At 40.6% G+C, this 24,756-nt stretch overlaps 1 protein-coding gene across 50 annotated transcripts in view; it reads right to left on the bottom strand.

Annotated features, from left to right (window-relative positions):
• Positions 1-24,756, bottom strand: part of LMO7 (LIM domain 7) — a 219,317-nt gene that overhangs the window by 96,705 nt on the left and 97,856 nt on the right. For 26 of the 50 annotated variants that reach the window (XM_060394587.1, XM_060394589.1, XM_060394588.1 and 23 more), the window contains exon 4: positions 7,282-7,388. Coding sequence is in view for 45 of the 50 variants with exons in the window: in XM_060394560.1 (XP_060250543.1) it covers positions 7,282-7,388 (107 nt within the window). In the remaining 5 variants the exon portion in view is untranslated. Of the gene's footprint in view, positions 1-7,281; positions 7,389-7,900; positions 8,059-24,756 lie in introns of those variants that run through there. The other 24 variants (XM_060394538.1, XM_060394541.1, XM_060394543.1 and 21 more) reach the window with 1 other exon arrangement.

Here is a 24,756-nt window from a genome sequence, read left to right as displayed (position 1 = left end):
CCCTCCTCCAGGGGATCTTCCCAACCCAGGGATCAAACCCAGGTCTCCCGCCCTGCAGGTGGATTCTTTACCATCTGAGCCACCAGGGAAGCCCTGGTGACTGAATGGGATGGGATTAAAACCATGGCAGGCACCTAAATTCCTGCTTTTGTCTAAGATGATTATCTATTCATGAGAACTGATGCACATCAACTGAACTTCTGTTCCTTCCGGGGTAAGAAAGAAACTCAGCCTGGGGTATATTAGAAACAATTCAAATGAACTGCCAAGAAATCTTCATGTTTCTGTGTGCTCCTATTCTTCAGATGGTTTTTTCTTATGCCAGAGTCAAAGGTAATTTGTGACGTTTTTCACATTGGCCTTGACGTTAAATGCTAGGCAAAGGTAAGAGGTACCAAGGCAGATAGCGTGACTTTGGAAGAAACAAGGTTTATTGCAAACTCGGTGGGGTAAAGCTTCTCATTAAATTAACTTCAATGACTTCTCATAAGTTACCTCCACTATTGATTTCTGCTTTTAAAAATTTCTATTCCTGACCCTTGAACTTCCATAAGATATCAAAACTACCTATGTAACCATTATCTTTTTCCACCAAGTCTTAAGCACGCATTTAGAGTGGTGATGATATGAAAACATTAAAATGTTTCTAAACCTTCATATAAATATAAGCATGGAACAGCTCTCAAATGTCAGAAAAAACAATATTAGTATTTATCATTTGACATCAGCATAAGAATTAAAATTCCACCAAATACTTTGGAAAGCACATGGTCCAAAATCCCAATTTTGGTTTTACTCACACAACTGAGAGGAAATACATATACTTCTTTTAAACTATATAAGTTTGAAATTATGTTGTAATATTCTGGAATGATAAATAAAAGGTAATTCATCTCAAAAGTTCAGTGACGGCTTTGCCAGATCTGCTTTGCAATTTTGAAAGATGAGGAAGACTTAGCTAAGGACAATTCAGTTCTCATCATCAAAGCCTGGTTTTAAGATTTCCAGGACGTGTCCATAATTAAAATCTGATTCTCAAATAAGCATTAAGCATTCAAATAAGAGCCTGAAGGAACTAAGGAGATTAAAGGGAGTAAGTAAGGCATTATCTCTGCCTTCAAACAGTCTCAAGTCTAAGGAAAACTAGATCTAGGTAAAAACAAAAAATACTTTGAAAGCCCAGATTAGAAATCAACATCAGCTTCAATGAGATGAGTTTCTTGATTGAAAAGTGGAAATAACTATTCATCTCTATAGTTCCAGGGAGCCCTGTGCATTCAACACAATGTATTCTAACTGAACTCATGAGGACATTCCCTTGCTTATAATGTGAACCCCTCTAAGGGCATGTCTCCACTTTATTTATGTCTGTATAAGTACCGGCCAGGCTTCTCAGGTGACTCAGTGGGTAAAGAATGCACCTGCAATGTAGGAGACGTAGGAGATGCAGGTTCGATCCCTGGGTCGGAAGGTTCCCTGGAGGAAGGCACGGTAACCTGCTCCAGTATTCTTGCCTAGAGACTCCCATGGACAGAGGAGCCTGGCGGGCTACAGCCCATGGAGCCACAAAGACTCAGACAGGACTGAGCAACTGAGCATGCACACAAGTACCAGCCACAGAGAAGATACTGAATCAATGCTTGTTGTAGGACTGGCAAGTGAATGAAACCAAAATTTCCCCTTACTGGAGTAACTGCTACTTTCTCCTCTGTAGCTCCAGAAAGTGTGTAAGCACATGTACCTTTCATGTACATACTTCACTCCAATCATCAGTTAAATCAGACCAGGTTATAGCATGAAAACTGGGGGAAACACGCACTTAACATTTCTAGTGACTGGTGAAGCTCTCATTTTCAAAAATGACTGATAGGACTACAGATATTACAGTGCATGTTGCTGTAAACATTTGATTAATTCTATACAGGCAGTCCTACAGATAATTAGGTGAAAGAAGAATCTCTTCAACAAAAATATATCTTTGGTCTAACCCTTTGGAGGACCAGGTTATAAAACAAATGTGATCTGATTGTGGAAGCAAATTTGACCATCCTCCCATGAACTGACTCAAGACAACTGCTAATCAAGATGAGCTACCAAGTGAGATTCTTTGGAGCCATGAATTTAGGATGGGTTACTTTTGAAGATAAAGATCCTAGCCATAAAATTCTACAACATGAAGTCTCATACAGCAAGCCAAGACAGAATCAAGCTCCATGGCTTTCTGGATTTGAGGGAGTGAGGAGCTGAGGGAGGAGAGTTGAAATCCAGAAGATATGTTGATCTATCAAAGGAATAAATTAAGAACCAGAAATGGAAAGAAACAAATAACAGATAAAACTTCCATTATTCTACCATTTGCCCCTGCAACTCATATTCCAGCATCGTCTCTGTGACTAAACAGAATATTAGATATTCAAACTTTGCAATCAAAGATCATTTGAAACTGTGACTATGTATTTTTGCTGCTAGCCTTAAACAGGACATTGGCAATACAAAAGAATCAATGTCCCCCTTTCAGAAACTACCTAACACCAGAGAATGAATGGGATAGAGATGTGTACGCTGCAGTAAACTTCCTTTCTGTTTTATTCTAACTACTTGGTAGGAAGAGAGGGAACATTTTTAAACAGTGACATGAATCGACAGGTGGAAGTCTCCATGCTCAAGTTACAGATCCAAGTTTGGATACCATTAAGGTTGCTTTTTTCCTTTTTGTTTCTTTTTTTTTTTTTAATAGATTAAGATATTGAGACACTCATTTGAAAGACACAGCCCCGGAAAAGTAGTAAAACCAGGTTTAAATCAGAAAAAGTTGAGAATTTTACAATTCAAAGTAGGTATATTTTTACTTACATGAATAAAAACTTTAAATAAATACACATACACATTCATCTCAAGTCCAATTTGGCAGACTATAAAAGAGAGACATCTGGGAACTTGATTCCTAAGACATGACTTTATAGTATTGCTGCAAAATCAAGCACCCTTTTGAAGCTTTAGAGAACAGTTAAATCCCTAAAATATCATTCTGAGCCTCCTCTATTTTCACAAGGGAAATATGCTAATACTAATCTTGCTTCCAGCTACTGTTCCTTTGGCAACTAGCACATGTAAAAATAACAGATTCTTGATTTCTCCACCCTCCACTTGATAAACAGGTCTTTAAAAAAAAAAAAACTCAGTAACATTTCAAGTCACATTTTAGACCTAACATATCAATGTCCTAAATAAGAGTGCATACCAAAATATACTTTTTTTTTTGCATGACTAAAATATTATGTTCCAAAGCTTCGCCATCTTCTAACTGTATTATGAACAGAATGTATCTAAGGAAGTGTGAAAAACTGGGTTGGAATGGTAAGGGGGGGCAGAAAGGAAAAAAAAAAAAAACATTTATAATCTGTTCCAATTCTCAGTTTTAAAAATTTCAATATGGAATTTGGTTAGACCAATGGTTTAGATACAGGACATAGTTGGAGTCAAACTGCTAGACACAAAATTAAAACCTTTAATGTTCAACCCTACCTTTCTGACAGCTTCAGCTCCTACAATCTAGGACGTCGGGACTACGGTGCTGAGGTGCTCTCCACAACGAGTGATCTCTCTTTGGCTCTTAATGTCCAGATGCTACCACACAGCCCACGGCATCTGCTGTAGGCACTCTCCAGCGTGTGTGGCATGCCTCCCGTCACTGTGCTTGCCCTTCAGGAGGCCTTTTATAGAAAGTGTGCAGAGATGGCTCTGTGGGGGTCATACCCTCTCTTCTCTGCAGATTATGTGTGTTTCTAAACTCAGTATGGATAGCTTGGAAATGGTTAACAACACAACGCAGTTAATCATTGGTGGAGAAGCTAAATTTCATGGCCTCACTACACATATCAGCTAGGATAGGTTCAACCTCCATCTACCATCACGGATAAGTCATCAGTTTGCCTACTATACTTTTGGGGAGAAAAAGAAGTGAAGACAGACCCTATCCATCCAAGTCAGTAACGTCAAAATTAAAAGTATCAACTGACTTTTGCATGTATGTTGCCCCAAAATAAGTGGAATAATTCAAACATATTTGGAAAATTCAAACTATTACTTCCTTCAAATAAGATAACTCAATTAAGAAATTAATAAGTATGATTTAAGAAATATAGAGAGTACCCTAGCTTGTTTGACTAGTGAGAATTATTACAAACTAAACAGTAAATCTCAAATTATGGGAAAATAAGATTTGTAGTTAGGTTCAGATTATTGAAGTGAAGTTATTTAACAGCAATGAGTCTTCAATTGCTTCTGTTCCTGCCACTCATTCTTACTACACACAACTCTCCTAGGCTCTGTACATCATCTATGCTGTTAATCACTATTGCCCACTAACACACACACACAAAAAACCCTCACCTTTGCCAACATGTAGGTATGGACTGTCCTTTCCTATCTGCTCTCAGTATGTCCTGCAAACATGTATCTTAGATTATACTTGCAGCAAGACCGACAACAGGTCTGTGAACTGTGAATGCAGTATCTTAGGGGTTGAATTTTGATAGAGCATTTAAAATAATAAATAGTTTGACACATTTTTGTTAATTTTAATGTATGCAGAAGAGCAAGATATTGTCCAAGTACTGCATGGTCCAATTACAACAAACCTTTCCTTTAAATAAACAAACATACTAACACAGAAGTACCTGTCATTATATTCATAAGTAAAGTAATATTTCAGCTGAATTGATAGTTTATCCTTCCTGCCGTACAATTGCCTTACTGGCAGAGTAGAAATCTACAAATTCTAAATCAGGGCCTCTCAACCTCAGCACTACTGATATTTGGGATCAGAAATTCTTTGTTATGAGGCCTGTCTTGTTAACTAAAGGGTATTTAGCAGTATCTCTGACCCCCTAGGTGGCAGTAGCACCCCCCTCACAGCTATAACAACCAGAAGTATCCCCTGTGCCATGCTTAGTCGTTCAGTCGTGTCCTACTCTTTGTGACCTTATGGACTACAGCCCACCAGGCTCCTCTGTCCATGGGATTCTCCAGACAAGAATCCTAAATTGGGTTGCCATGCCCCCTTCCAGGGGATCTTCCCAAACCTGGGATCGAACCCAGGTCTCCTGCATTGCAGGCGGCTTCTTTACCATGTGAACCATCAGGGAAGCCCAAACGTCATCAAACGTCCCCTGGGGAGCAAAAATGCCCCCAGTTGAGCACCACTAGTCTAACCAACACCAAGTCCTTTAATCTACAGTCAGTATAGGACAAGATCTTTGACCTACAGAAGCTGCCACGTTACATAAGAACTGAAACTAAAGAGAAACACATTAATTACTGTTTCGTAAGGAATTATTTGCTTTCCTACACACATGCTTCCTTTTATACAAATGCTATCTCAGGGCATAGGAGCTCTGACCAACACGTTTAGATGAGCCATTCGCCAGCTTTCTCAGGTCTCCACCCTTCGCTTCCTTTGCAGCAGCCCCGCGGTTGACTCTTGTGCTCTTTGGTCCAACAGCACGGCACTGTCAGGGGCGATGCTCCTAATTCAAAGTCGAGCTCCCCACACAGGCCTTCTCGCTAGGACTCCTTGGACACCTCTTGCTTTTATGGACTTGCAGTTTCCACTGAAACAAGTTGTGCTGCATACTTCCTACTACGGCTGTAACTATGTGACCTCTCGGTTTCAGTTTGTCAGTAATTGAATTTCACTGAAGGCTGAGCCCAGATACTGATTTTGCCTTAACACTTTAGAGGTGGCGTCTCATGAGACAGGCTGCAGGCAAGTCTTGCTCAGGGCACTTTTGAAATTAGAAGCCAACAAACATGTTTGACTTAGTCCCACAGCCTACTTGAACATTGGCTACAGAGGTTCAAAACAGTATGATTTTGAGAGGGAAAGACATTTCTTCTTCATGGACGGCAACAACGGAAGAAAAACACTTTCAGAATCAAAAATGTCTCTGCCCATCTGATAGGTGTTATGACAGAAAGGCGATTAGGAAAAATAAATTCATCTATATAGTTATTGTTCACGGAAATTAAACAAGACCTCAAATACTGCAGAAGTAAACGTGCCAGTTTGACGATGAAACTTAGGATCTCTCCACAGTCTTCGAGTTAGTGAGAAATCCTGACAGACTTCCCTGCTATGTACATTACTGCTGTGCCGTTTAGAAATGCTTATTCAACAGAACTAGAAGCACATAGATGCAAAATGGCCTGTTCATTTAAAAAATATATGGTTGCTTTTAAAAGATTAATCCTACCCGGATTTTTAGCTTATACTGCTAAGAGACAATATATACTATAAAAGATACTTATAGATGGCGTTATTCTTCTTTAGGAAAAAAAATTGGTCATATTTAATATTTTGCAGACAATTTTTTAATAACTTTAAAGCTCTCACAACAGGGCTACTAACCATTCAAACTCAACTCTGAATTGGTAAAAGCTAATTTTTCCATTTCTATGATTTCTATAGATAGAATAAAGGTGTTTGTTTTTCCCCTTGGAAAAAATGCTAATGAGATTTAAGAGCCACGATAAGGAGGAAGTCATTATTACAGAATTAAATCATTTTCCTGTCACACTTATCTAGTAACACAAGCTTATTCTGATTCACTGAAAGCAAATTTAGATTTATAAGAAAAAAATCTTACAAGAGTTTAAAACCAGATTCCTGAAACCATATACTCACACATAAACAGCATTTTCCATCTAAAACACAACACAAACACCTGCACACGTTTTCACACACATCCCCACTTTCACTTTCTCATCCATACTATTAAAACAGTGGGAAAAAAAGTTCATTTTTAGAAATCAGACACAGTTGACAAAATTCTTCAGTGTTGCATGTTGGTCCCAGGCGCTGCTGCTTTCCAAATATTGTCTCTTTTCTAACTATCCCACTCTCATTTTTATGTTAGCAATTATGTCTTAATTTCAAATAATTATTTTCACTCTGTAAACTAGACTATAACCTCTCCATTTTCTTTATAAATATAATAAGCCTCCTCACCATTAGCAACCAAACACAACCATGTTAGACAGGCATTAAAATACAAACTACCATTTCGGTTAATATAGAGATTTCAAATAATAACATTATCATGGTCTCAATTACAGACAGCTTCACACTCACAAAGCTATTTCTTAAATAGTTTGTTTTAGAATACAAACAGAGGAAGACAAGGAGGTGATTTTTCAGTAAGAAGAACTCTCAGAAATTATTCACACCAGCTACAAGCCCTAAAAAATAAAAACAACATATAATAAACCAGTGAAACTTACTTGACAGTGACTCGATTTGATAAATCCTGTAGATCCCCAGGATGGAAAAGCTGGGCTTCTTTCAATCCAATCTGTTCACAAGCTTTCAAAAAAACGTTTATATTATCCTGTGAAAAGAAGTGGAAAGTGACTGCTTAGCTGAGCTCTCTCTCAGACAAAGGTTACCAATTTTTATGATATAACTTCCCAGCGTCAAAGTCCAATTATAGCTGGCAAAAAAAAAGGAGGAAGAAAGGCCAATGCATTCACGTATTTAAAAAAAAATTATACTAATCTGTGGGCATGTACAGCCTTTCAGTTTTCCGGAGCATAAACGGCAGTGTTCTCTGATGCCAGGCATATGCTGTTCCTGTGATCTTTGTGACTGGCACGTTAAACATTACCTGTTAGAGGACAAGTGCCTGGCCACCGAGCAGTAACCTACACTTTGATGTCAGGTCTGCTCTGCAAACAAACGCCCTCTTCCCAGCTTTGCACGACAAGCTTCACCTCTCCTCTTTAAAAATAACTCCAGCTACTGACATTCACCCACCCAGAAACTGTTGGCAGGGAGGAAGGGAGAGGAGGAACATTCTGTTTCTATGATTACAAATTACAGAACGACTGTGGAATACCACACCTGGAATCTGGGTTTGGTTGCTGAGCCGGCTCTTGACAGACAGCGAAACCGCACTCTAGGACCCGGGAGAAGCCTAGTGTTCATTGGCTGAGCCGCAGGGTCGAGGTGTGGTCCTTCCTCACGCCCTGCACCTGCCTCAGGAGTTGCCTCCGCAACCTGAAAATCTCGGTGGCCCTCCTATCTAATTTCAAAACTCAAATCCTCCATTCACAGACCCAGGCTTCTGGTTCACGTCAACGGCCACACCCACACTAACAACAGGGACACACGCTGGTCGAGCAGAACTGGCTGGAGCTTCTGTCTGTACTCCGCATCGGGAAAGAAAACCCTTGATGGGGTTGAACTTGGGCTGTGGCCATGGGACTCTCCACCTCGGATTTGTTAGGTTCTCAGGCAGCAAGAGACTGGCCTCCTAAGACCTCTCTGCCCTCCCTGACAGGTGGTCATGAGGGAACTGTAAGGGAGGCAGCTCCCAAGAGGAGCTGCGACGTGGAGACCGGCAGTTACTCTTTCCCATGTTGGGAACTCAGGCCAGGATGGCAGAGGAGGGGGGAATCATAGACAGGGAATGGAGGACAGTGAAGAGGCTAAATTCAATAGCTTGGATTCTTGAAGAGTGAGGGGATTTAGGGAAAGGGGAACAAACGTATGGCAGAGGAAGGCAGTGCTGTTAGGGAACTCAGGGACAGTATTAAAAAAAAAAAAAAAAAACCTGTTTGTAATGGCAGGAAATTATTCTAGTGTATTATCAGTAAAAGGCAGCGTGAATGACCTAGCTGAAGGCTGCAATCCATGATTCATTTTAAATAAGAGGTCAAAGATTAAAGGAACTTAGTTCAAAAGTTGAACAGCTCAATGGAAGGCATTCAATCTGACTTTGGCCAGGGCAGGGGGGTGGGGAAGGTTGTTAATAGTAATGTATTGGCAACATACCAAGGGGGCAAAAGTGATTATTACATTACATTCACATAACTTTTAAAACCTATACAATCTAATTACCAAACAATTCAAATTAATGGTTCTAAAACTGATCCTCAGAGAAGCAGACAAGAACAAATGATTTGGGGGGGTGGGAGGGGGGGTGTTAGTGTCTCAGTCTTGTCTGACTCTTTGTGACTCTATGAACTATAGCCTGCCAGGCTCCTCTATCCATGGAATTCCCCAGACAAGAATATTGGAGTGGGTAGCCATTCCCTTCTCCAGGGGAGCGTCCCAACCCAGGGATCAAACCCAGGTCTCCTGCATTGCAGGCAGATTCTTTACTATCTGAGTCACACAGGAAAGCCCCTACAGAAGTAAATCTCACTTCAAAAAGGAAAAATAATTCACTAGGAGTCTTCCCACAAATTCAATTTGCTTCTGAATGTTATAAAAAAAAATAAGTTAAATTGGAAGTAAACACATTGAGCTGACAGCCAAAACAATTCTTCACATATTTTATAAAAACATAATAGCATTCATCCAGTTGACAGAGTGGTAAAAAACAGATAAAGCCACACATACCTCAAAACCCACCCAAATATTTAGAAAGAAACCACTTAAAAACAAAAGGGACTATATTGCGTTGGAGACAAAGAAAAAACATATAATAAATATGATCAAATTCTGGTTCTAAGTAAAGCCTTTACATTAAAAAGCAGAATCTTTTAAACAGTTCAGTGATGCTCACGTTTTAAAAAACAATTTTTTTTATGAACAAAGTCTCAAATGGCCTATGCAGCAGGAACAGGTTGTACGAAGATCAGAATTGTAACCTACATTGTGCTTGCTGGACTTGAGCCCGCTGGTAATTTAGTTTTTGTAATTTCAAAGGACCTAGGCAGAGAGTTGCCTAAGGGGAGAGAGAAAATTATTAAATAAAATTTTCATGTCTGTTGAAACATCAAGAAGCCACACCCAGCTCAACATATTAAAAGAGAAGGATTTAGTCATTATTTAGTGGAATCATTTTCCCTTGAAACTAGTAAAGATAAATGCAAGTTAAAACAAAGGGCAAGCCTAAAATGAATCTTATCTCATTGAACTGGTGGCCAGCACAAGTTAGCTCTGCCACTCACCAACTGTGTGGCTTTCAGAAACCTTAGTCAATCTTTCTGGCCCCATTCACTTCATCGGTGAAATGAGTGAGTTGTGAATCTGTAACCCACTACACCAAAGGCTTCCCAGGTGGCTCAGTGTTAAAAAATCTTCCTACCACTGCAGGAGATGTAGGAGAGATGAGTTCGATCCCTGGGTTAGGAAGATCCCCTGGAGAAAAGCATGGCAACCCACTCCATATTCTTGCCTGGTAAACCTCATTGACAGAGAAGCCTGGTGGGCGACAGTTCATGGGGCCACAAAGACAGGCATGACTGAACCACTGAGCATACATCCAACCCATTACCAAGGAAAACACCTCTCTTGCAAGGGGAGGGAAGCCCAGCTCTCCCCTAGCCCAATCGTGCATGCAAATATCTCACAGTGTAACTTGCATAAAAATCTCAAGTCAAAAGCCTGAACTAAATAACTGCAATTCCTACCCTATGAGGACCCAAAGTAGCTTCACAAAAATAGAAACAAATAAATGATCCCTGAAAATCTGCAATAGCTCGTCTTAGTTTAAATTTTTTCTATGACATGAATAAAACCAGACAGTATATAAACAGAAAAGGTTATTTTTCTGAAGATTTTCATATTCTCTTCAATCCCTTTTCCACCCCCTTAGTCTTGAATAAATTATAAGGGCAGTCATAACAGACATCGGGTGAAGGGAGTCCAGGCAAACGGGAGATTAATGAATTAGGAATGGTACTCACTAACAACTGAGGCAGGAGGCGTACTCAGTCACTTCAGTTGTCTGACTGTTTGCAAGCTATAGACTGTAGCCCAATAGGCTCCTCTGTCCATGGAATTCTCCAGGCAAGAATATTGGAGTGGGTTGCCCTGCCCTCCTGCAGCGGATCTTCCTGAACCAGGAATTGAACCTGTATCTCCTGCACTGCACGAAGGTTCCTAACCCATTGAGCCAGCTGGGAAGCCTGAGGCAGGCAAGATGATGAAGCTACAAAAATTTACCAAGATTCCTAGGTTTCTATGAGTCCAGTGTAATACCTCTGTTGGTTATCTACTGCTTCACGGCAGATTATCCTAAAACTTAGCAGCTTAAAATCACAGATATTTATGATTTCACATAGTTTCTGAAGGTCAGGAATTTGGGGGTGGCTTAAGTTGCTTCCCTGATGGTTCAAAAGGTAAAGAATCCACCTGCCTATGCAGGAGACACAAGAGACATGGGTTCCATCCCTGGCTTGGAAAGATCCCCTGGAGGAGAGCATGGCAACCCACTTCAGTGTTCTTGCCTGGAGAATCCCAGCAAGGACAGAGGAACCTGGTGGGCTACAGTCCACAGGGTCACAAAGAGTCAACACAACTGAGCGACTAACACTAATTTGCATGGTTCTGGCTTGGAGGTCTGTCATCAGGTTGACAATAAGGTCAGCTGGGGCTACAAACTGAAGACCTTCTGGGGCTTGAAGGAGCCACTTACAAGGCAGTAAATCAGGGCTGGCTGTTGGCAGGAAGCCTCAGCTCTTAACCAAATGGAAAGCTCCAGAGAGCTGCATGACCGAGTGATCCCAGAGAAAGCAAGACGGAAGCTGTAGGTTTTCATGACCGAACTTCTTATACTTCAGATCAGGTTACATCAGTTCAATTCAGTTGCTCAGTCATTTCTGACTCTTTGCAACGCCATGGACTACAATGCACCAGGCTTCCCTGTCAATCACCAACTCCTGGAGCTTACTTAAACTCATGTCTATCAAGTCGGTGATGCCATCCAACCATCTCATCCTCTGTCATCCCCATCTCATCCTGCCTTCAATCTTTCCCAGCATCAGGATCTTTTCCAATGAGTCAGTTCTTCACATCAGGTGGCCAAAGTATTGGAGTTTCGGCTTCAGCATCAGTCCTTCCAATGAATATTTAGGACTGATTTCCTTTAGGATGGACTGGTTGGATCTCCTTGCAGTCCAAGGGACTCTCAAAGAGTCTTCACCAACACCACAGTTCAAAAGCATCAATTCTTCAGTGTTCAGCTTTCTTTATGGTCCAACTCTCACATCCATACATGACTACTGGAAAAACCATAGCTTAGACTAGATGGACCTTTGTGGGCAAAGTAATGTCTCTGCTTTTTAATATGCTGTCTAGGTTACATAGGTCAGCCCTAGTTAAGGTAGGAAGGACTATACAAGGCCGTCAATAGCAGGTGGTGAGAATCACCGGAGACCACCTTGTGGATTTGATAACACAGCTCACATTCTGGCCCCAAGATTCATGTTCTTCTCACATCCAAATACACCAACTCTCTCTCAAGGACCTAAACATTCTCATCCTTTGATAAGGTGACCTCAGAGTCCAGAATCTCATCATACAAGTCAGATCCAGGTATAAAGGAGGCTCCTCAGGTGTAGTTCCTTCAAAACAGCCCTTGAATATAGTTCTCTCAACTTGAATGCCAGGAAACTAAAGCAACAAAGTTACTGCCCCACACACCCAACACACAATGGTGGGACAGGTGTAGGATAACCAGTAAACTCTCTAGTTTAATGTGTGCCAAAATGAAAGGCACACTGATCCACAGAAATTCTGAAATCCTGCAAAGCATAGGTTGGTGGTGCTTCCTTAGAATTCAAGGCTGTGGAATATTTCCTTCATGGTTTTTTGCTTCACTCTCTGCACACTTTGTTCCACCTTAAAAATTATCTTTCCCTTTCCTTGGAAAGTAGCTCATGTTTGCAGATAGGAATTTTCTCAGTCTGCTCCCCGACTGTAGAAGTTTGGGGGATCAAATGTCCCTGTATTTTGTAACCTTTTGTCCCTTTCTAAGTCTGTAAAGTTCCTGCAAATACAATTCCATCAAAAATACTATATGTCTTCTGTGAATCTTACTGGATTTCGCTCCATTAGTCAAAAGCACACAACCACAAATCCTTACACGAGAAGCCCTTTCGTATCTTAGTCTGCTGAGATGACTAAGGGACACCACCCCTTAAGCTTCTTAGAAGTCCTACTGCTAGACTGAATAGATTTCCAAGGCTCCATGTGGGATCTTTCTAAGATCTTAAAGGATTTAACAGCCACACTCTCTCAGCTTCACTTTTAGAATACCTTATTTTCCCACCAGTGTTCTGAATTTGATCTTTGCTGAAATTAATTTCTCAATTTTTTCTGAAAAAAATCATGATTTATAACATAAAAAGCCTGATAATTCTCAAAACTAGCAATTCCTGTGGCCCCTAATGTTTACCATTCCACCCTCACTTTCTCTCTTACATTTTACTATAATCAGGAACAGAAGGCCAGGCAGCACCTTAACACTCCACTTGGAAATCATTTCAGCTGAAGGACCTAGTTGATTAGGCACAATTTATAGATATAAGGGACTATCAGGTGAGAATCATTAGAACCACTTTAGAAGCTGGTGACAATACTCATAATAAAGCGCACAGACTAGACATTAATCTGGAGCAGAAAGATAAACTGTTTTAAAGATGGTAACTTTGAGATATCCCTATCAAGATTCCCAGCTAATAGTAAATTGGGTTTGGAGGTCATGGGAAGTTTGAGCTTAAAACATGGCTTGGGGAAATCAAGCACACATTAGTAGTAGCTGAAATTAAGGATATGAATGAGCCGTCTTAGGAAAGCAAATGAGGATTCATAGTCAGACACCAATATTTTTAAAAGTTTAGAAAAGGAAAAAAAAAAAAAGCAATCAGAGAAATCAGAGGAAAAGCAGAAGTAAACAGAAGAAAGGACTTCCCTAGCCATCCAGTGGTTAAAATTCTGTGCTTCCACTGCACAGGGCATGGGTTCAATCCCTGGCCAGGGAACTAAGATCCCACATGCTATACACAGTGCAGGCAAAAAAAGAAAGGAAGAGAGAGTTTCAAGATGAAAGAGTCATATGGTCAAATGGAGCTACGAAAAGTTTCAACAAGGCAAGAATGGAAACTATCCAAAGACTTTGACCATCAAATGGAGGATCCTCAGTCAACATAAACTCCAGACGTTTAAGGAATAAATAAGTGAAACTGAAGATTAGCCTGATGCAAAGATGGACTCATTTGAAAAGACTCTGATGCTGGGAAAGGTTTAAGGTGGGAGCAGAAGGGGACAACAGAGGATCAGATGGTTGGATGGCATCACCGACTCAATGGACATGAGTTTGAGTAAACTCTGGGATTTGGTGATGGACAGGGAGGCCTGGTGTGCTTCAGTCCATGGGGTTGCAAAGAGTCGGACACGACTGAGAAACTGAACTGAAGATTAGCCATTTACTATAGAGCAAGAATCATCCAAAATCTCCCCTTTTCAGTGCCAGCAGACAGTCTTGTCTTTCATTCAAGTTTCCCATCACCCCTCCCAAAGCTACCATCTCCCAACCCTCCAATTTAGGACCCTCCAGTGCTCTGTTTCTGAAAGGAGATGAGTGGGAAAAGCAGTTCTCACGCTTCTTCTCCTGGACCCAAATATAGGACCATGTTCTACTTCCTCCCAGCATTTTCCAGGCTTAAACATGAACACAATTAGACATTTCTATAGAGTCTATAGATCAGATCAAATCAAAGGAGATCAAATTCCTTTCTAACTGCATTATAAATCCTGAAAAGAGAGTTATGAGAGTGTAACATGAGGCCAACATGAATTTTCTAACAGCGGATCCAAGGGTAACACAGGACTTTGTAACACTTCCCCTTAGAACCTTTCATCTCCTTTTCCTTCAAAAAGCACTTATCCAGTAACATATTCTCATGTCATCTAAGGACGTTCCTGTGTTCTTTTATCAGAGGTAATGGCAGCTGGGGATCATGTCAGGAGCCCAGAGTTAAATCAATCATATTTTAGCAAGTTCTTATCAGTCAATATTTTGCTATTTTACTGTTTTCCTCCTCATCCCACACCTCCACTCCTCACTCCCAGTCCTCCCCATTAAAAGATAATTTCTCTCTAGGTACATACCCTAAATAACTGATTTTCAAACAAGTACAGTATATGTACATACACACTGATAGCAGCACTAGTCACAACAGTCAAAAGGTGGAAACAGCTAAAATGTCAATGAACAAATAGATGGATAAACAAATTGTGATACATCCATACAATGGATTATTCAGACATAAAAAAAAAATAAAAGTACTTACACATGCTATAGGGTGGGTGAACCTCCAGAATACTGCACTAAATAAACCAAAGAAGCTAGACACACAAGGATCACATGGTCCATTCATATGAGGTACCCAGAATTGATAGAGCCAAACAGAACAGAGATAGAATGTAGATTATTGGTTTCTGGGGGTAGAGAGGAGGGAAAGTGAAATGGAGAAAAAACAATTAAAAAGTAAGAGAGTAATGGAAAGTTTTGGTGGTTGTGCAACACTGTGAATATACTAAATGCCACTGAATTGGTAACGTTCAAATGACTAATTTTATATCATGGGAATTTCACCGCCATAAACCAAGGTGTAAAAGGTGCTTCTGCAAACTCTACCCAATACTCTGCAATGGCCTATATGAGAAAAGAATCTTTAAAAATGTGGATACGTGGATATGTATTCACTGATTCACTTTGCTGTACACCTGGAACTAATGCAACACTGTAATCCAACTATACACCAATAAAAATATAAAAATAAAATGAAAAGGTGTACTAGCATTTATATCTGAATTTTAGAATCACCTTGTTAATTTCTGACACTTGTTAACAATGCCAGAATGTTATCAGGTATGTGCCAAGAAGTTGTAACCATTGCCGGAAATTGAAATTTATTCATTCTAAAGTCTATGCTTTAGAATAACAGTCTCCTATCACTCACATCAGAATCACCAGAGAGGCAGGCAGAAAGTAATCCCTCAAGTTATGCTGTGCTAAGTCACCTACCGTCACGTCAGACTCTTTGCAACCCTATGAACCGTAGCCCAACAGGCTCCTCTGTCCATGGGATTCTCCAGGCAAGAATACTGGAGGGGGGTTGCCATTTCCTTCTCCAGGGGATCTTCCCAACCCAGGGATCGAACCCAGGTCTCCTGCATTGCAGGCAGAGTCTTTACTGTCTGAGGCACCAGGGAAGTCAAGTGATGCTGAGGCACCAACAAATTGAAGAAGAGCTGACCTAGACTGTAGATACTCAATATGAAGTCCACAAACCATAAGCCTTGGCATCACTTGGGAACCTGTTAGAAATGCAGAAATGCTGTATCTCCACCCCAGCTCTGAATCAGATTCCATATTCTAAGACACTCCTCCAGGTGATTAGAGCCTTTGTAGACAAGTTTTCTGGCAAATAACAAGGAAGCAACTTCCAAATATGATCTAAAACAGTTTTTCCTTAGTGTGGACATGAATCACCTAGTGATTATAGAGATCACCATTAGACTGCCACCAAAGTGCCTGAATTCCATTTTTATGATACTCTAATCATCTCATGCGCTAGTAAAGTAATGCTCAAAATTCTCCAAGCCAGGCTTCAGCAGTACGTGAACCGTGAACTTGAACCGTGTTCAAGCTGGTTTTAGAAAAGGCAGAGGAACCAGAGATCAAATTGCCAACATCTGCTGGATCATTGAAAAAGCAAGAGAGTTCCAGAAAAACATGTACTTCTGCTTTATTGACTATGCCAAAGCCTTTGACTGTGTGGATCACAATAAACTGTGGAAAATTCTGAAAGAGATGGGAATACCAGACCACCTGACCTCCCTCTTGAGAAACCTGTATGCAGGTCAGGAAGCAACAGTTAGAACTGGACATGGAACTACAGACTGGTTCCAGATAGGAAAAGGAGTACATCAAGGCTGTATATTGTCACCCTGCTTATTTAACTTATACGCAGAGTACGTCATGAGAAACGCTGGACTGGAAGAAACACAAGCTGGAATCAAGATTGCCTGGAGAAATCTCAATAATCTCAGATATGCAGATGACACCACCCTTATGGCAGAAAGTGAAGAGGAGCTAAAAGCCTCTTGATGAAAGTGAAAGAGGAGAGTGAAAAAGTTGGCTTAAAGCTCAACATTCAGAAAACAAAGATCATGGCATCTAGTCCCATCAGTTCATGGGAAATAGATGGGGAAACAGTGGAAACAGTGTCAGACTTTATTTTGGGGGGCTCCAAAAATCACTGCAGATGGTGACTGCAGCCATGAAATTAAAAGACGCTCCCTTCTTGGAAGGAAAGTTATGACCAACCTAGATAGCATATTCAAAAGCAGAGACTTTACTTTGCCAACAAAGGTCCGTCTAGTCAAGGCTATGGTTTTTCCTGTGGTCATGTATGGATGCAAGAGTTGGACTGTGAAGAAAGCTGAGTGCCGAAGAATTGATGCTTTTGAACTGCGGTGTTGGAGAAGACTCTTGAGAGTCCCTTGGACTGCAGGGAGATCCAACCAGTCCATTCTAAAGAAGATCAGCCCTGGGTGTTCTTTGGAAAGACCGATGCTAAAGCTGAAATTTCAATACTTTGACCATCTCATGCGAAGAGGTGACTCATTGGAAAAGACTCTGATGCTGAGAGGGATTGGGGGCAGGAGGAGAAGGGGACGACAGAGGATGAGATGGCTGGATGGCATCACCGACTCGATGGATGTGAGTTTGAGTGAACTCCGGGAGTTGGTGATGAACAGGGAGGCCTGGCGTGCTGCAATTCATGGGGTCACAAAGAGTCGGACATGACTGAGCGGCTGAACTGAACTGAACTGAATCATGATCAAAATTATTTTAAAGAAACTCCCAAGAAGCACAGTGACAACAGTGTATCCAAATTTGCATTTTAAGTATGGTTTCCATTAAGAAAGTAGTTTAGTCAAAATTTTGATCAGCTGGCCCGAGCTTTTTTACATTGTTATGGAAAACTCATCCTGTAGTTTATGGCTTTGTTAATAAACATAAGCGGTGAAGTAGCACATCTACAATTTCTGTCTTTAACATGTAGGTAAATACACAGAGATCCAGCTTCCATACTTATTTGTAAAGAAAGTAAGCAGCTGGTCTTTTAAACTCTCCTTGGGACTTTACTTCTCTACAATGAAAAAGGCTCAGTCCTTTGCTGATAAGAAAGGAATTGAGGACAAGGAGAGCAGTAGTCTTGTCACATGTGAAAATAGGACCCAACCAGGAATGCTTAATAGGAACTGCCGAGGGACACTGAAGGCCCAGGAGATGATTTACGATAACTATGTCAGCAGCTTGGTGAATTGATTTTGCTCCAGCACTGCTTGGAGGCACAGGAGCAAAGCCAGACTGAGAGAGACAGAACTAAGAGATGTAAGTTAGGGCTGCACCAGGTTAGAGGGATAGAGGGATAGAGGGCTGAGTGCTTTAGGAAAATACTATTTATTGAAATGCTTAATCTACTCGGGGTATGATTAACTACACAGGAGCAATAATAGGCTTTGTCAAACTTCAGCATGAATTAAGATATAGTCCTGCATATTACCCAAACTAAATTTTACACCAAAAATGAAGTAATTCTAAGACTTACCTACATTTAGGAAAAAAAAACAAACTGTTGACATGGATGCTTAAGAAGTTCTGTCAGCAGCTCATACCAGTCAATACCAGAAAAAAAAAACTTAAAAAGTGGGAAAAAGACCTTGTATTACTGTTCATCATGCTCACAGCACCAACTGTCTCACTGTTCACACTGTGCCCACTGTTCGCAGAAGCTAGGGTAGGTAAGGCAAGAGGTAAGAGACTGGAAGAAAACTCAAGGAGTCGTAGGAACTGCAGACACATTTATTCTCTCCTGGCTGGTGCAGCAGCCGTAGCACAGACACGCTGTATTCTCTCCTCTCATGGTTGACCCAGTGGACGCAGCCACGAAACAGCCACATGCGGCCTCAGTGTGGCCACAACGCAACCTAACCACAACGCAGCCCACCAGGGCCCTCAGGCGAAGCTTATGTATGCTTACAGACCAACAGGAGCCGGTAGCCAAGCAAGCACCTTGTGACACACACATATGGAGTGCTGTAAGTGATCCCAGCTAGCGAGAGCGAGAGATCATGAGGCAAGAGGGCCTGACCACGCCATCTTGGCTAATTTGCTCTTTTGCTCCAGACCTAAACAGACGTTTCTCCAAAGAAGACATGCAGATGGAATACAAACACACGGGAAGATGCTCAGCATCACTCATTATCAGAACAATGCAAGTCAAAAATACAATGAGATATCAACTCACAATGGTCAGAAAGGCCATCATCAGAAAGTCTACAAACAAAAAATGCTAGAGAGAGTATGGAGTAAAGGGAACCCTCTTGCACTATTGATGGGAATGTAAATTGATACAGCCACTATGGAAGAAGAGTATGGAGATTCCTTAGAAGTTTAGGAATAAAACCACCATGTGACCCAGCAATCCCACTCCTAGGCATATACCCTGAGGAAACCAAAATTGGAAAAGACACATGTATCTCAAAGTTCAGTGCAGCACTATTTACAATAGAACACGGAAGCAACCTAGATGTCCATCAACAGATGAATGGATAAGGAAGCTGTGGTATGTATATACAATGGAATATTACTCAGTTATAAAGCGAAACACAGTTGAGTCAGTTCTAAGGAGGTGGATGAACCTAAAGCCCATTACACAGAATGAAGAAAGTCAGAAAGAGAAAAACAAATAACATATACTAACACATATGTATGGAATCTAGAAAGATGGTACTGATGAAATTACTTGCAGGGCATCAGTGGAGACACAGAAATAGAGAACAGACTTATGGACATGGGTTGGGAGGGGAGGAAGGAGAGGGTAGGATGTATGGCAAGAATAACATGGAAACTTACATTACCTTATATAAAAGAGATAGCCAATGGGAATTTGCTGTATGACTCAGCCAACTCAAACCAGGGCTCTGTAACAACCTAGAAGGGTGGGATGGGGAGGAAGGTGGGAGGGAGGCTCAAGAGCGAGGAGACATATGTGTACCTATGGCTGATTCATGCTTATGTTTGGCAGAAACCAACACAATTCTGTACAGCAAGTATCCTTCAATTAAAAAATAAAGACATTCAGATTTATTAAAAAAAAAAAGTTCTGTCAGAGAACAGACTGGTGGAAAGAAGAGGGACAAAATGGGAATAGAAGAAACCAGTTCTGCCTGCAAGTTATCCATGTTGTATGTTTCAAGCAAAACAAGTAATTGCTTACAGAACCCTGTCATAATGATGCCAAAACACAGATTTTATAAATCAATAAAGCACATTTAATGGAGGAAAACTACACAGTAACACTTTAGAGGCTGCTGGGGAAGAATTGGTGTTCCTTCACTGCAGCTGACCCACCCCCTTCAGGGACTCTCTCACAGGGGATGCGTCTGGATCATTAGCCCTTGTTGAAGTCTCTCCAGCCTCAGGGACTCCCTGCTTTATTAGGCTGACTCACTTTTAGTCATTTCTATGTCAAAAATGCCCAAAGACTTCCTTGCTGTAATTGTAAAATATTGATCCTAACTCTGCCTACATAATGCAATATAAATTTCATCTTGCTTCCCCACAATAGCCCTTGAGCTCTCCTGCCTCATAAGTCCACATGGTCCCCCCAACTCACATTTTCTTATTAAATATCCCTGGTTTCCTCAACATCTCTGGTCCCTCACATGACATTTTTCAGTTCTCTTATTATCCCAACTGGCCCTTCACTAATAGCTTATTTCCTCAACAACCTCAACTTCTCATGAAAAGAAGCTTACATCTTATTGTTCCCATTTTACACATGGTGAAACTGAGGTTTAAGAGATATGTGACTTACCTAGGTCATCCAGTAAGTGGTAGAGTTGAGATTCAAACCAAGCGGTTCAACTTAAGTCCATACTCTTAACCACTGTATTAAGTTCCCACTAATGCTGTGACAAATTACCATAATTTAATGGCTTAAAACAAGACAAGTCTATGATTTAACAATAGCAAAGGCTAGAAATTCAAAATCCGTCTCCCTGGACTAAAATCAAGGTGTCAGCAGGGCTGTGTTCCTTTTAGAAGCTCTGGGAGAAAATTATTTTCTTTTCCTTTCTGAAGCCCACTTCCTCCATCTTCAAAACCAGAAGCATTGGGCTAAGGCTCTCTTCCGCGACCACCTATCTGCTTCTCACTCCACATTCCACTTAAAGGACCCTGGTGACTACAATGCTCCCCCCTACCCCTGGCTAATCCGGGCTCCTCTCCTGCAACCCTAATTTCACCCTAATCCCCCCTCGTCTTGCAGTGTATTCACAGATGCAATGGACTAGACTGTGAACACCTTTGGGAGCTGGTCTGCCTACAACTACCGTGCCTCCTTAAAGACAGGTTCCTGCGTGCTCTGACCTCCCTTCTCAGCATGAAGCATCTGCAACTCAAAACGAGATTCCAAGTGTGGTTAATTATGACCAGAAGCCATCACTTGAAAGGTCATTAATAACGGTCATCTGGTAAAATGAGGATAACAGAGTGATTGTGAGGACGGAGTGAGGAAGTAGACATGGATTGTCACAGTTCCTAGCACTGAGGAAGTGCTCAGTGAATAGAGAGAAATTATCCAATTTCTCTTGCTACATACAGGCCGTGGCTACTTTGTATTGTGGCATCTATAGTATACTTACTGTCAGCTAACCAAGATCATGGGAGTTCAGTGAAGATCCCCTGGAGAAGGAAATGGCAATCCACTCCAGTATTCTTGCCTGAAGAACCCCAGGGACAGAGGAGTCTGGCAGGTTAGAGTCCACAGGGTCGCAAAAGAGTCAGACACAACTTAGTGACTGAACAACAGGAACAAAACTGAGACCGCCCTGTGTTGGCCAAGAAGTTCATTCAGGTTTTTCCAAACGATCTTACAGAAAGATCAGAACAAACTTTCTGGCCAACCCAATACAATGGCAACAGCCAGCTGACAATGACATCACAGTTCACAGGATGACATCACAGTTCACAGGATGACATCACAGTTCACAGGAAGATCTGTGAATTTTAACAGATCAGGAGGCTAGTCTAATTTAGAATAAAAATGAGGTGGATATAAAGAATCTGAATCGAAAATCATGTGACACTATTAGTGATGTGTCATGGATAAAAGAATAAAAAGGATGATTCTATTTGTAGATAAAATGAAATCACTGGACTTATGATTGATTTTCTTCAACTAAAATAGTTGAAATGTATTCCTGATAAAATATCCTTTGGAGACTGAAACTCATATGAATTGTTTTTAGTTTTAGATTTTGATACCCAGTACATGATCTATGTGTTATTGCTCCAACATCTATAAACTAGACTAAATAAATTTCCCATGTTTTCATCCCACATTTAAAAATAAAAAATAAAAAGAGGACAAGTATAAGCTCTAAGGCAAGCTGTCAGAAACCTCTGTCCAAGTTTACATGGATTTACATCTTGGTCCTTAAAATTGAGCATTTTTTTCTCAACTATTTAAGATTTTGCCTACAGATATTATTATCTTGTCTGCTTTTCCATCAACTCTACTGAGGCCACAACAACAGACACACTGCAGGAATTAAGACAGATATCTGAAAGGAAAAGGATGGTATGCTGCTGCTAAGTCGCTTCAGTCGTGTCCGACTCTGTGCTACCCCGTAGACTGCAGCCCACCAGGCTCCCCTGTCCCTGGGATTCTCCAGGCAAGAACACTGGAGTGGGCTGCCACCTCCTTCTCCAATGCATGAAAGTATGAATAAGCAAAACATAAATGACTAAAATAGGCATAATGTCAAGGAGATGGCAAAAGAGAAGAAGGAAACCAGAGATTCTTATCCTGTCTACAGGTTACCCCATATAAAGGTTGCCTTGGGGAAATGCAAGCCTGTTACCAGATTCATTGAAAAACCAGAGACTGAGGGTTTTATCTAAAATCTGAAGGTATGCAAATGTTGGTTTAAATTTTTAAAACAAGCAGAAACTGTGAAAGTAAAACAACACCCATCATGGGCTACTGTATGACCTCTAGTGAGTCTCCTGGACCCCCTCCCATGGGACCAGTTCAGTGACCTGTTGCTTTAGAACATTTGTTTATGGTGGACAAGGCTGGCTTCTAGTGATGATCTTCCTTCTTATTAAATAATCACAAACTATCCCTTTAGTTATCTTTTCTATGATGTTGCTAGGGAATATTTGTAGCTGTGTCCCAAGTTCCTAGAACAGTACCTGGCACAGAGTAGGTGTTCACTAAGCATTTTTAGGAAAGGAGGGATAATTCATGGGCCTAAACCCCATCAAGTAACCAATGCCCTGATACCAGTCTTACACCTGGGTTCCAGTTCTTATCGTCATCATTGGTTCTTCCCTTTCCAATTTCTATATTTAGAAGGTGCCTAAAGAGAAATGTTTGAAGTGTTTTGTGTCTGAATAAAACTGTCATGTATGACATAATCTTACTCTGAATCAATTTTTTTTTTTTTAACTCTACAAGTTAATTACAGGGCTGCTTTAGGAATTCTAATTCATTAATGTTTTGAAAAAAGTTGCCCTCAAGGCTGAAAGTTGGCACATAAATGTTCATCTTAGACTTAAAAACAAGAAAGTTTTGGAACTCAAGGGAAGTGTTCCTAAACTTGTGCCAATGCCATGACTAAGAGATTATGGCTAGAAAGAAAACCGGAGTTTCCTGACTTACAGAGCTGCATCATTGTGAGGGCATTGTAACCAACTTCAATGTTGACACTACGTTTCTACTCTTGGTGGTAATTATCCTCAACTAGGAGTAAGAGAGAAGTAGAGTGGCAAGGAAACTTAAGGAAATCTCCTAAAAATACTTTATAACTAACTTAAAATCATCACTGACTTAATTACATGCCATTTACAAGGAGGTATTAAGGCATCTGGATAAAAAGTGAAAAATGTGAAAGTGTTAGTCTCTCAGTCATGTCCAACTCTTTGCAACCCCATGGGCTGTGTAGCTCACCAGGCTCCTCTGTCCATGGGACTCTATAGGCAAGAATACTGGAGTGGGTAGCCATTCCCTTCTCTGGGGGATCTTCCTGATCCAGGGATCTAACCCAGGTCTCCTTCATTGCAGGGAGATGCTTGAGCCACCCAGGAAGCCCAGGAAGCATCTGGATATTTAATATCTAGTATTTGTTACCTTGAAGACATCCAATACAATCAGTCTGTTTTCTCAGACCTGATAATTGGATAAACCATTTCAAAATACCAATGGTGATACAGAGAAATTCCAGTAAAAGATACATTAGAAAAAAATATTTACATTAAAATACAGCCACAGGAAAGATCATTTTAAAGGCACAAAGTGATCTTATTTTCAGTAAACAGCTAACATTTATGCTATGATTTCTTACACAAGTGTAACAGTAAAATAAAAATGGTAACACTATGGTACACTTCTACATCTTTAAGAAGTAAGAAAAAGTACTTTGTTATTGGTGCTTTGTTTTTAAAGAAAATAGTGAGGCTAGCATGCTAGTAAAATAAGAACAGTTTAAATATTGGTGTTTGAGACATAATCACACAGCTTGGAACAGCAGTTCAAATTCCCTTTGAAATAAAAACAAATGTTTAAAGTAGATTTAATCAGGAGACTACAACTGAGCAGCTGTAGTCAAGCTTATTGATATAGTTTAACCTTCATTGTCCCTATTAGGAAATGAAAGTAAAAAATCTTTTAACTCAATAAAACCCCAAGGTCTGATCCAACATATATGCAGTTGTTCCAAAAAAGTAATAGGCAAGAAACGGCAATTCTTAGAAACATCTAGCCTTCGTTATTTATCAACTGTGTAAAAACTAAGAGTGGAGGGAAGAGTTAGGGTTACAGGAGGGGACCCTCTTGTTCACCCTTATCCACTTAAAGATGGGGATCATGGCGATTAGA

This window comes from Ovis aries, chromosome 10, assembly GCF_016772045.2.
Source record: "Ovis aries strain OAR_USU_Benz2616 breed Rambouillet chromosome 10, ARS-UI_Ramb_v3.0, whole genome shotgun sequence".
In the NCBI taxonomy this organism is placed as follows: domain Eukaryota; kingdom Metazoa; phylum Chordata; class Mammalia; order Artiodactyla; family Bovidae; genus Ovis; species Ovis aries.
The sequence above is the reverse complement of the archived record's forward strand: the minus strand, read 5'-3'. Positions and strand labels throughout refer to the sequence as shown.